This window comes from Heptranchias perlo, chromosome 1 (assembly GCF_035084215.1).
Source record: "Heptranchias perlo isolate sHepPer1 chromosome 1, sHepPer1.hap1, whole genome shotgun sequence".
NCBI lineage: Eukaryota > Metazoa > Chordata > Chondrichthyes > Hexanchiformes > Hexanchidae > Heptranchias > Heptranchias perlo.
The window spans coordinates 138,807,984-138,821,664 of NC_090325.1; the positions used below are offsets into that span (position 1 = coordinate 138,807,984).

The following is a 13,681-nucleotide window of genomic DNA, read 5'->3' on the forward strand; positions in this document are numbered from 1 at the left end:
CATACCCAGGGATGGTGATGGAAGAGTCTGGGACGTTGGCTGAAAGATATGATTCTGTGAGAATGGCTATGTCAGGCTGTTGCTTGACTAGTCTGTGGGACAGCTCTCCCAATTTTGGCACAAGTCCTCAGATGTTAGTAAGGAGGACCTTGCAGGGTCGACTGGGCTTGGTGTTTTGCCGTTGTCGTGTCCGGTGCCTAGTGGTCCGATGCCGGGTGGTCCGTCCGGTTTTATTCTTATTATGACTTTTCGTAGCGAGATTTTACAACTGAGTGGCTTGCTAGGCCATTTCAGAGGGCAATTAAGAATCAACCACATTGCTGTGGGTCTGGAGTCACATATAGGCCAGACCGGGTAAGGGCGGCAGGCTTCCTTCCCTAAAGGACATTAGTGAACCAGATGGGTTTTTACGACAATCCGGTAGTTTCATGGCCATCATTACTGAAAGTAGTATTTTAATTCCAGATTTTTATTTAATTAATTGAATTTAATTAATTAATTGAATTTAAATTCGCCGGCTGCCGTGGCGGGATTTAAACTCATGACTCTGGATTTTAGTCCAGGCCTCTGGATTCCTAGCCCAGTAACATAACCACTATGCTACCGTACCCATGCTTGAGTCGTATGTTATACGACTCAAGCATATCTTAGTGGATTTGTTGGAGGGAGGCCTGCATTCGGCACAGGAAGGCAGTCACCGAGTTGTGCCGTCTACTGGAGCCTGACCTGAGATAACATCGAGCACAGGGATAGCACTATCTGTTGTGGTTAGTATTGGCACTTCATTTCAAACCACTACTCGTGATATTTTCCAGATTAGTGAGTTGTTTGTGCATCATATGGGTCACTGTAGCCTTGTTTGCCAGAAGCAACATATTTGTTACTTTCCCAGTGGAATGGAATGAAGAAATGGAGTGCATTTAGCACTTCTACCAGATGGTTGGGTTGCCAAGGGTGCAAGACATCATTGATGTCACCCATGTTACCACTGGGATGCCAAATGACAAGCCCATGTCAACAGACAAGTGATTTTGGACTACCAGAAACAATCATACAGGTGACTGCAAGATGCCCTAACAGCAGTCATGATGATTTTATCTTGCAATAGTGCCACATGCTTTGAAGAAGTAGGAACAATGGAAGGCTGGTTGCTGGGGGCCCAGCTGTTTCCCTTGCTGCCCTAACTACTGATACCAGAACAAAAATCTTGCGCTGTGATGCTGAAAGAATGTCAATGGGGCTTGTGCCTCAACCCGAATTCTTGTAGAACATGCCAGCAGTATGTCAAAGCAGCGCTTCCTATATCTGGACAAACCCAGTGGGATCCTACTCCAAAGTCGCAAGAAAGTCCACAAGATTATTTGCATCTGCGGTGTTCTGCACAACTTAGTCATTACAAAAGGGGAAACCATGAAGCCAGAAGGGCTGGAAGACAAGGCTACACTCTTGGCTGTGGAGTTAGAAGAGGAGGAGGAGGGGGAAAAGAGGAATGAGAAGCATTCTGGTACATCACAGACTTATTAATCAGGCTTTTAGCTGAAAGGCCACTACTAGGGTAGTCCTATGGATCTCTCTGTACTTCACATGCCCCAAATATTGGATCAAATACCCCTCAGGACCATCTCCTCCAAAAATATCTCCAGGCTTTTTTCACCGAAGGGCCCTTTTAAGAGTTTCCAATTTGTCAAGTCCAACAATGTTCCCTGTGTGTTGGAAAACCAGGCAAGGAGCATGTTTAAATTACCCAAATTAACAACACAGAATGTGGTGCGGTCGGGTTGCCACTCAACTAGCACAGGTGCACATATGAGCACAGGGAGCATCAGCCACTTTGTTGGTCAGTCAACAGCCTTGTTATCCCATCACATTATGAACAGATTGACAGAAAAAAATGTTTGAAAAGAAAGAACTTACATTTATATAGCACCTTCATGACCCTAGAACATCCCAAAGCATTTCATAGCCAATGAAGGACTTTTGAAACAGAATCACTGTTACAATGTAGGGAAACACAGCCACCAATTTCCGCACAGCAAAGTCCCACAAACAGCAATGAGATAAATGACCAGGTTATCTGCTTTAGTGATGTTAGTTGAGGGACAAGTATTGGCCAGGGCACCAGCCAATCTCTTCTTCAAATAGTGCCATGGGATCTTTTACGTCCACCTCAGAGGGTAGACGGGACCTCAGTTTAAGATCTCATCCAAAACACTGCACCTACGTTATGTGCTCAAGTCTCTGGCGTGGGGTCTGAACTCACGACCTTCTGTCTCAGAGGTGTAAGTGCTACCACTGAACCAAGGCTGACACCTAGAAGGCAGATGAGGAGCAGTATCAAATTACTAAATCGGCCATTTTCATTCATTTGCTTGGCGTTTTGAGGGACATCTGCATTAAAAACATCCCGGTGGAGCCACCAAATAAATTCCAAGCTGTATTTGCATAGAAGAGTTTTACAGACTTTAGAAGCTATTGACCTTTGATGTGTCAACAAAGTAACAGAAAAATCAGAGAATTTCAGCAATACCTGGGTGGTAAATGATCAACAGGGTCTCCACAGTATACGGGTAAACAGGTTGCCCACTAACACTGACTGATCCTGATTTTGTTAGGGTTGAAATTTGATGAAAGGGAGACAGAAGTGACATTTCCTCAAACCTCTGCTGCAGAGCTAGGAAGATGAGTGCTGCACAGGCCTTTGGTTTGTTTGTATGCTTCATGTTAATTGACTGGGTAAGTTTTCCTTATGAATAAATAATACACATAAAGGCTACATTATGAAGACCCGTGGGCTGTGATTTATATCCTGAGAGTAGGCCGACCTAATAACTCCTGAGTAATAAAGTCACAAAGGAGTTGCAAACAGCAACAAGAGTAGGATATAAATCAAATCCCATTAACCTTCAACTGTACTCTGTTTCTATAACATGTTAAAAATTAATCTGTAAAGAATTAGGTAGATTTAATCAAGTAGTGTGCTATATTCCTTTGCAGATTGGTCCTTGTGGAACTAGGGGCAGTGTGGATGGGGTTTGCTGTATGATGTGGGTTTAGAGCATTTAGTATGAATCTTTGAAGGAGAAATATTTCCTGTAATTCAAATGTAATGAGATCATCTCCATGTAATACAAAAATATTCCAATGAAAGGTTATTATCATACATGACAGAATTATTCTCCACAAGTGAGGCGAGGCTGAAAACTCAGCAATGATTAGCCCATTAGAAGCCAAGGCTTCATTTATACTCTTACTTTCACACAAATACAAAACAATTTTGGGTGCATATTAATGTGAAAGCGCCAGTATAACATGGAAGTCAGGTTCCAATCTGGCTATCAAGTGCACTGAAGCTATGAGGCAGGGACCAAATCCAGGAGGTAGTCTCATAACAATCTGGCTTTGCACCAAGTACAGTATTACTCCTTCCTGGTACAAAGCCAAGGTGGTAGATTGAACCTCCTCCAGAACATTAGGAGAAAGTGGACACTCCCACCCTCTGTTTCCTGACATTACAAATTAAATATCATAGAGTTTGGATGCAGGTTCAGTGCTCCTTGGTCACTCAGCTCAGTATAATCTGCAGGGGGACACCCAGCAGTATAACTTAAATTTGTTTCTCTGAGGGTCATACTCTAAATATATTAGTCTGAGATCTTAGGGTAGATTTTGTATTCTTATGTTTCTAATATTTCTATATATTTGAAATCAATGGTTCTGTAACAGGCGGGCGATCTGCTCTACCAGATCACCACCCAGGTGGTGAAGATGAAAGGCTACCCCACACCTGTAATATAGCACCCCTCATTGTCACCCTCCCAAGAGAAGACATTTATATCTCACTGCTGACAGTGAGATATTCTGTTTGTATCATAGGTTGATTTTTTTTTAAACTTGCTTGTTTTGATGTCACAAATGTGAAAACAAGAAAACATCTCCAATGTTCCAAGAATATTATGTAAATAAAGTGTACTGAACCATACCATAAATACGTATTTTTCCATTGTGTGGTCAGGGTTGTAGATTCAACAAAGCAATTGAAATTGTTACTAAAGGGAGCATTCAATCTTCACACTAAAGTCCTCCTCACTTGTTCACTAGAACCTAGTTGGATGAAATGTTTGTAGCTCAGTGTTGTATGTGTAAAACCAATGCCCTTTTCTTTGATTTCTTACAAACTCACAATTGAAAATTCAGTCAGAGACCAGTCTTGCACCTCGCGGTCCTCGGCCTGTCTTACAGCGTGAACATTACAGATCTAAACAGTGTTCAGAGAATGAATGGCCGAGTTGTACAGACGATGAGTGGGTAAGTGGTCCAGTTGGCATCTCATTTTTTTGTGAAATGATACATTGCAAAGACCTAAATTAATATAATTCTTCATTATTCAAATAGGGCCCGAAATGTCCATCTGGATGCAGAATGCAAGGATTAATAGAGACCGAGAATCAACAAAACGATGGCAGAGTACAAGAGGTTCGACAGCTGTTGGAAAACTATTCCAACATGTTTGGGAATACTCACGTTACTGTGACTGAAACTGTCAAAAGAATTAGACAGACCCTGGACGGAATGGGAAGTGAGTGGCTGCTGTTTTTATATTTCACAAAGAAGGTTTCAGTTTTTGTTTCCATAGAGAAACTTACGGAGTTTAAAATTGTTCCTATTTGGTGCTTACTGATTTTCGCCTTAAAATTGAATCATTAACTAACTCGATTTTTTGAAAAATCGTATATTTTTGAGCATTTTGTAACTTGAATTTCCTCTCCCGTTCAATTTTGCATCAGAAAATGCAACACTTTCCCCAATATTCATTTGAATTTAGTTTGTTTTTTTATGCCTTGAAAAAAATGTACACGGAGAACTCTATTTAAAACCTGTTGGAATCACATCCGTTTCTAGCAGGATTCTTGTGTCGTTTTTAGGGTTTGGGGACACCTACTATCAGCTGGTGAATCATCTGAATTCGAGACTTACCATCTTACAGAACAAAATCAATGAGCAAAGTCTCAAAATAAAACGACTACAAAATAGTATATTAGAACAATTCAAAGATATTTCAAGACTGGAGGTAAAGACTTTACTCATTTTGAAATTGCAGTGTTTTTATTCTGTTAGTCTTTTTTTTAACAAAGAATTCGCATTATTATTGTTAATTTTTTGTCATTATCTTAATCATTTGCAGAGGGCAAATTGTCAGAATTGTTTGGATGTGAGTGTACTTCTGTATCTTCACTCTTGTTTGAATATCTTCCCAAAATTCTAACTTTTCTGAATATTGAATTGTTCTGAATGAATGTCCATTCAGAGAGAGAACATCTTTAAAATTAGCAGCTACTTCTTTTGTTAATTTGTTCTCAGGATGTGGTTGATGCTGGCAAGGCCACATTTGTTGCTCATCCCTAGCTGCCCTAAGAAGATGGTGGTGGGCCTTTGAATCACTGCAGTCCTTGTGGTGATGCTGCTCCCACAATATTGCTATTTTACAGATATCATTAGCACTGACTGTGAGAACTGTAATCATAATTGAAGTACAGTGATTCATTTCCCAGGCAGCTTATGGTAACATCCATAAACGTTTTTGGAGGTTGTGCTTTTCAATTTTTAATTGTTTTTAAAAGTCCTTAACTATTTTTCACTTAAATTGCTACACTTAGTTAACCTCGTCTACCCATATTCACGACCACCCTCTCAATCTTACCATCTCCCCGACCTCCCTACTCCCTTGTTCTCAATCACAGACAAGGCCATCTCTGATCACTTCCTCCGATCCCTCACCACCCACATCCCCCTACCCACTTCCAACCCCACTTCCTTCTGTGTTAACTCCTAGAAAAAACTCCCTACCCCTTCCTCAAAACAACAATCCTCGACCCCTCTGTCTTTGCAAACTACAGCCCCATCTCCAACCTCCCTTTTCTCTCCAAAGTCCTTGAACCTGTTGTTAGCTCCCAAATCCATGCCTATCTTTCTCGCAGCTCCCAGTTTGAATCTCCCTGATCTGATTTCCGTCCCTTCTACAGAACCGAAATGGCCCTTATCAAAGTCACAAATGATTAAAATCAAAAATGATGCTGAAGTGCCTTATTAAGGGATGAACTGTTTGTGCATGTGTAATATGTTTGTACATATAAATGTCTATTTACAACATACACAAATATATGGGGGTTGTTTTCACCTTTGGTGTACTTTGGGTAGATGGTGGGTGGAGCCTGCCCAATGTTACCGGTGAGGGGCCCGACCCATTTTAATGGTTGGGCTTCATTTACATTGAACTGGTCATTTTGAGGGGCAGAAACTCCAGTGGGCCCGCCAGCCTGCAGATTGGTGGAAGGGAACAGAGACCAAGATTAAAGCTGCGGAGGATGATGAGCATGGAGCAGGGACAGCACTTATATTCACTTTGAAGGCCAGAAAGTGCCATATAATGTGCATTTTCTTCTTGCCAGACCTGTTCCAGCAATTCCTTTCAGGCACGCGGGTTCTGGCCATTTCCCACTCTGTATAGTTGCCAGGTCCAGTAGTCAATGGCACTGCATTGTACTTTACTGAAGTGGCATTGGGGTCCTAACTATATCATAGGACCCCAAGTTGCATGGCACAATGAGGGTCCTACCTGTTTCCGGCTTGAAAATTGCAGTGAGCGGAGTGTCAGCAGTAAGTCAATTTTTGCAATTTTGGACTCACTCCCGCCCCTGTTCCCGCTGATATACTAAAATCGCAACCGTAATTTACATGGGTAGTTATTCACTAAAGAATCTCAGGTTGGTTCTGCTCCTTCTGTTCCATTGTAAGTTCTGTGCTTTTCCCTCTACTCCACAAATGGCTCCTCACACTTCTCCCGCAATCTTTCAAATGGCTCCATCTCTGGGGAAGGTGCAAACCAGATGGCACAAGTATTATGTATTTAGTAGCATAGATTTCAACTCAGCTCAGCCCCACTTGGCTCAGTGCTGCCTCTGTTCCCACTGTCCCTTAATCTAACTGTTCGACTCAAGTCCTAATCAGTCATTATGGTTCCCAGCCCTTCCTTAGTTGACAGCAGCATTGCTGCCATTTTCGGTGCTGAGGTCATTTTGCTTGCTATTTTAGTGCTCGAAGCCTCTGTTGATAGCCACTTTCTGATTGGGTTGTCTTGTGCTCATTGTGGGAATCTTGTGCCTTTAACACACACATAAATTGCACAAGATATTACAATTTATATATATATGATCCATTATGTATCATAAATATATATATATATATATATATATATGTACATGTAGACCTTCATTATTAAAATCATTTAATTTGGGTGATAACTGGTCATCTGATTAGTACTTTCAGTTCAAGGATCATTAAAGTCAGTTTTTATTGTCAATTTAATATGCTGTTTTTTGGTGGGGGGGGTTCAAGTTTTATTTTTAGTTAGGACATAGAAAGACATAAAAGTTACAACAGGGAAATAGGCCATTCGGCCCAACCAATCCATGTCGGTGTTTATCCTCCATGCGAGCCCTGGTCACATTTGCCCGACCTGTACACATATCCCTTCATCCCTGATCCAATCTAATCTTGAATATTAACATAGTTTCTGCCTCAACCTTTAACCCTGGAAGTACATTCCCTATTCCTGAGTAAAGAAATTTCTCTTGTTCTCTAATCTAAATCGCTTGCATTTAATTTTGTATCCATGGCCCCTCATTCTAGGGGCCAGTCAGTGGAAAAGAACATTGGCTATAGTATAAAACAGGCTAGCAATTTGCCATCGCCTGTTTTTCACTGCCGCTGAAGACTATTTCACCCTAATAATGCTTAATTTAGTCCACGTTGCCTTCAAACGTCTGATTGGTCCACAACTTATGTAGTCATGCCTCCAGTAATGAATGAGCGATGACGCTCGTCCATGAAAACTATGTAACACATACCATTCGTCCTTTCACGATTTACTTGGTCTGTGGGAACTGCATGGTAAATGGGCTGGGGGCTGGGGGCGGGGGAACGTGAAACGGAAAATCACTAAATTTCTTTTTTCCCAATGATGGCTGGCACTGTTTGGTCATAATATTATTTCTTCTTGTTAGGTTGACATTGACATCAAGATACGATCTTGCAAAGGGTCTTGTACTAAGTCAGTTGTTTACAATATCAACAAAGAAAGTAATGCCCAAATGGAGAAATCCCTCAGATCAATGACTAGCATGAGACTGGATCGGATCGAATATAACAAGCCAATACATACCCTCAAACTGTCTTCGGTGAAGAAATCTGATGTAGTAACTGGCTACAAATCTGTGCCTGATGTCGATCATGAATATCCTAAGTTCTGGGAAGAAATGCATACTAGGCTAATTACCCTAGAAAATGATATACCACACCCAGGTTCACATCTAGATTCTGACTATTATGTAGGTTCATTCTTAACTCCTACTCCTATGGCTATAACTACTGTATCCACTGACAAAGATGAAGACACTCATACAGTTAGCATGAAGAGTGGTGATGTGTCTTCCACTCTGGACGGAATCAGCAGCACAAGAAGTGGCGATAAGCCCTTATCCCATGGAGTAAGCAGTACAAGAAGGGTTGATACATCCTTAACTCATGGTAATGTAGATGCTAGCACCGAAGAGCAATATTTCACAAAAGGCTCAGACAAAGCAAGCTCCTCATATAGTTCTCATACCACGAAAATATCCCACTCCATAACTGATTCTAAAACTGTCATAAACCAAACTTTTACCAAAGACAGTGACACACAGACAGTCAATCGTGATACTTTTCCTGATCCATTATTCCTCAATTCGGAACAAATAGGCTTTAAGGAAATATCATTATCACAAGCAAGTAAGGGTTTTTCTGGTAATTCATCTCACACAAAGACCAGCAGCTCTGGTGATTTCACTGATTATTCAAATTTAGGACATTTTGATGATTCTATTACGATTGACAACAGAGAACGTGTCATCTCTTCAACCAAAGAGGTGACAGATTCCAAAGACAGCGTATCTCACGCAGAATCTTTCAGCACTAACAGTAGCCACTGGTCCACTAATACAGAGGATTCTAAGGGGTTTCCAAAATTCTCAAAAGCCATGCAACCTCCTATGGACCTAAGTTTATTCTTCGATGATAAAACTGGAGAAGATTTACCTGATAAACGTCCTCGCAGTTTTAACACGGAAAAAGTGCAGAAGATTAAAGGCTACGTTGGGAAAGGTAGGTTTAAGTGTCATTTAAGTAAGACCATTTGCTCTTTCTTTAGGTAAAGTTGAGTCAATATGCAGATCAAATCTATGGGTTATGATTATAAATTGTTCTATGGGTAGGTATTTTTGATAGATGACTACAGCTTATTTCACAGGCATAATTTGTAGTCTAGAAACGTATTAATTTAGATATTTTTCATATGCTAGTAAGAAGGAAGGCTTTTGTCTTGGCGAAGGATGAGTCTTAATTTTGATCACATGTTTGTTACTTTCCACGAGGCCTCCTGGGGAATGTGCTGTGTGGAAAAACCAACATGTTCAATCCTCTTGTCCTGTAATATCTATTGACTGAAATACACAACAAACTTTGGGCCTGTTACACGCATTATGCTGCATTCACCTTACAGCGATGCCACTGATTGCAACTCCAAATTTGGCAGTAGCCCTGTAAAATAAATGATTTGGCTTATCTGCCTTTGAAGGCACCAAGACCCACATGAAGAGATAACTTTCCCTGCTGTCTGCCGAGGTAGTTGGACCAGCGCACTAAAGTAACTGCTTGATTCCAGTAATGTCAGCCGCCAATTTTTCTGCCTGTTTGGACCAGTGAAAAGGGGAGGATCCAGCGAACAGGAAATAAAGTTGAAAATCACAACTTTTTTTTGGCACCAATTTTCTTTTTTCCATTGGTTGGCTCTCTTTCTTTCCTGTATGGGTTGTCTCCTTATTAGGATACATTTCTGCAAGTGCTGCATGCCCTCCAGTACCTCATCCAAGAGACCATTATTCATGTGTAAGCCTTGGCAGTGAATGTTGGCAGGCTATTTGATTTCAGGGGCATCACAGCCTAGCCCAATCTGTCCTAACCTGATGTCCACACAAGCACTAGATTGTTGGGTACTGATATGGACCATAAAACACTGGACGATTTTCCTTCCCCTAATCCAGGGACGTTGAAGCCAATTACGGTGGACCAATTGATACCCGTCCCTGCTGCACCATCTATGGAGAGAGGAACAGGGTTAACGTTTCAGGTCAATGACCTTTCACCAGAATTGATGAATTTTGATGAAAGGTCATTGACCTGAAACATCAGCCCTGATATTTACAGGGAGGCAGGGAGGGAGTGGGAACTTGTAGTGGCCGGGAAACCCGGAAGTATGGGGAATGCGAATTTAATGGCAGGACCTCATTTGAATTTTTTTTCTCCATTTCCAGGCCGGCAGCCAGCCAGATTGAGAGGCTAGCTGGCTGTTGGGCAGGAAGGTCTGCTGTACAAGGCCGCAGCGGGGACCGGAGAGGAGGGAGGGAGATATCACGGGGGTGGGGGAGGAAGATTGTGGGGGTGGGGGCGGGAAGAGATCATGGGGGGAGATCGTGGAGAAGAGATCGCGGAAGGGAAGATCGTGGGGAGGGAAGAGATTGCAGGGGGGAAGATCGCAGCGGGGGGGCGGGGGGGAGAGATTGCGGTTGGGCCTGGAGTTCGCATGGGGGGAGCATTGGATCGCAGGGAGGGAGGCCGATAGCGGCAATTTAGCTTGAGGGGCTGGGGAGATGCACTCCTGCTCCTCCTGGCCCACAAGCAATAAAAATCACTTACCTGCTGCATCCGGCAGTTCTCGCCTCCTTTGAGGTACCAGGTGGTCCGAGCCCTGGGAAACCCAACCACTAGCCGTTAAATCTAAATGACTGGTAAAATCTGAAACAGCTTCATTAACATATTTAAATTACTGACCCGCCTCTCGAGAGCAGGTCACTCATACGCTCCCCAACCCGTCCCAGCTAAACCGGAAGTGGGCGTGTTCGCGGCGGGTTGGGGTCAGATGTCACATTTTTAAGAATTTAACCCCTGCCCTTCTTCTACCCATCCTGAGGGGTTAAAATTCCCTCTGTTAACTCTATTTCTTTCTCCGCAGTTTCAGCCTGACCTGCTGAGCGTTTCTAGCATCTTCTGTTCTTATTTGATCCCTGAGCAAGATTTCCAGTTTGTGCAAGATTATAGGCAGGCTTGTGCTGTGGATCTCCACACACTGGGAACTGAATTGAGATTATCTCAAACTTATTTTACATTATATATATATATATATATAAGACCATCAGAGAGAATAAACTTGATTTCATTGAAGATGAGAGGTGAAAGTACATATTAAGGACCACCCAGTGCCACCCAGTCCTTACCTTAAGATGTTCTGATATTGTGACAGATAACATTTATAACTACTAATATAACTGAGCTAATATAAATTAACACCTTGTTTCAGTTGTGTTACTAATGTTTGAGTTTAGTGTAAATAAGTTGACAAATATATTAAAATAGCTTACAGATGAATTATAGATGATTTAACATGTTTGTTTTAAATCACTGAAGCCAGTTTTTACTGTAATTTAGTAATAAAATCATGTATCAAGTACTTGCAGTGAACTGATAAGTTGGCTCATATAACATTATGGGGGGTGAATTTCCACATTCACGTCATTTTTCTGCGGGATTCCACGGCTCTTCCGCAGAAGTTATAGCGGGAGAACCCCCTACATGTCTTTTTTAGAAATCTTGCTTTTAATATTACTTTAAGGCTGCATTTATTTTACTTGAAACCGTCACTAACTCCCACTGCTATTCACATATCTAAAGTGCGGCATTGATATTAATGGAACAGAAAATCAGGCAGGTGTATAACATGCGGCTGATCTGCTACTGCCCGTTTTGTGCCCCCGCCCATATTGTGCTCCCGCCCATTTTGTGTCCCCGCTCGTTTTGTGCCCCTGTCTGTTTTGTGCCACCACTCGTTTTGTGCCCCTGCCCATTTTGTGCCCCTGTCTGTTTTGTGCCCCTGCCCATTTTGTGCCCCCACCTGTTTTGTGCCCCCGCTCATTTTGCGCCCCCGCCCGTTTTGCGCCTCCGCTCGTTTTGCGTGCCCGCCCGTTTTGTGCCCCTGCCCATTTTGTGCCCCCACCCATTTTGTGACCCTGCCCATTTTGTGCCCCCACCTGTTTTGTGCCCCTGCCCATTTTGTGCCCTCACCCGTTTTGTGCCCCTGCCCATTTTGTGCCCCCACCTGTTTTGTGGCCCTGCCTGTTTTGCGCCCCTGCCCATTTTGTGCCCCTGCCTGTTTTGTGCCCCCACAGAAGTTGAATTTCACCCGCATAGACGTTCAGATTTGTTTACCCATTTTCAGTTGTTTCAATGGGGATTACAATGCAAATATTTTGCAACAGGTGAGGGAAATATATCAAAAAAGTGTGATAGGGCACATGTTACAGGAAGTAAGTGTGACACTTACAGGAAGTGCACATAATATATCTGTATTGGCTCCAACAGTAGCTTTTTTATCTGTGTGTAACTCAAACTGTTCAATTTCTCTATATAGGATTTCTAATTCAACATGTATTTTTTTACATCTTTTTCAGATTGTGATGACATCTTACAAAACCATGAATTTGGTGATGAAGATGGTTTATTCAAGTTAAAACCCACTGGCTCTGCTGATGTTGTGACAGTTTACTGTGATCAGAGCACTGGTCTGGGTGGCTGGGCCCTGGTTCAGCAGCGAATGGGTGAATCAGTTCACTTTAACCGATCCTGGGATGAGTACAAGAGGGGATTTGGTAGCATTGATGATCAAGGCCAAGGAGATATCTGGCTGGGAAATAACATCCTCCATTTACTCACACAAAAGGAAAGCGTCCTTCGTGTAGAGCTAGAGGACTGGTCAGGGAATGAGGCGTATGCTGAGTATACTATAACTATAGGCTCCGAATCAGAAAGCTACAAGCTGAATATTGCCAATTATGTTGGGGATGCTGGGGATGCATTAATAACAGGGCTATCACTGGATAGGGAACATACTCCCCATGCAAACATGAAATTTAGCACATATGACAGAGATAATGATAAATGGGAGGAGAACTGTGCACAGTTTTATGGAGGGGGTTGGTGGTACAACAGTTGTCAGGCAGCTAATTTAAATGGGATTTACTACCATGGTGGACTGTATGATCCTCGTAATAACATGCCATATGAAATAGAAAATGGAGTGATATGGGTTCCTTTCAAGGGTATTGACTACTCCCTTAAGGTGGTAAAATTGAAAATCCGACCAATTGCTTCAATTTAGAAGAAGAATTTCTGTTGATAGCTGTATAAAAGTTATTGCATGTTTTATGTTTGTCTTGGTTACAGCAAAAATCTACCTCTTTGCATAAATTTCATCTGGAATGTTCTCAATACTTGAACAAACTGTTGGAAGATCTGCACCAATACTGAATAAAAGGGTGATCATAATATTTTATCTAATAGTCAACCAGGAACAAATGCTTTGTTTATTCATTAATTTTTCATTCAGTTAGGAATATATAGCCAAATCTAAATAAATGTGTAATTAGCATCCCACCTCTAATATCTCAGGTATGGTACTGAACCATGAAAACCAGAAAGGTCTCCGATTCAATCCCTGATCTGTGTAGAGTTAGCTGATTTCAGCTGGGGCAACAGTGAT

General features: G+C 42.0%; 1 protein-coding gene across 1 annotated transcript; it reads left to right on the top strand.

Moving 5' to 3' along the window:
- Positions 1 to 2,679: 2,679 nt before the first annotated feature.
- LOC137320459 (fibrinogen alpha chain-like) lies at positions 2,680 to 13,449 on the top strand. The gene is made up of 6 exons (XM_067982182.1): positions 2,680 to 2,733; positions 4,195 to 4,305; positions 4,393 to 4,576; positions 4,923 to 5,068; positions 8,061 to 9,195; positions 12,594 to 13,449. Exons 1-6 carry the CDS (start codon positions 2,680 to 2,682, stop codon positions 13,298 to 13,300), a joined length of 2,337 nt encoding a protein of 778 aa, XP_067838283.1. The 3' UTR covers positions 13,301 to 13,449.
- Positions 13,450 to 13,681: the final 232 nt, after the last annotated feature.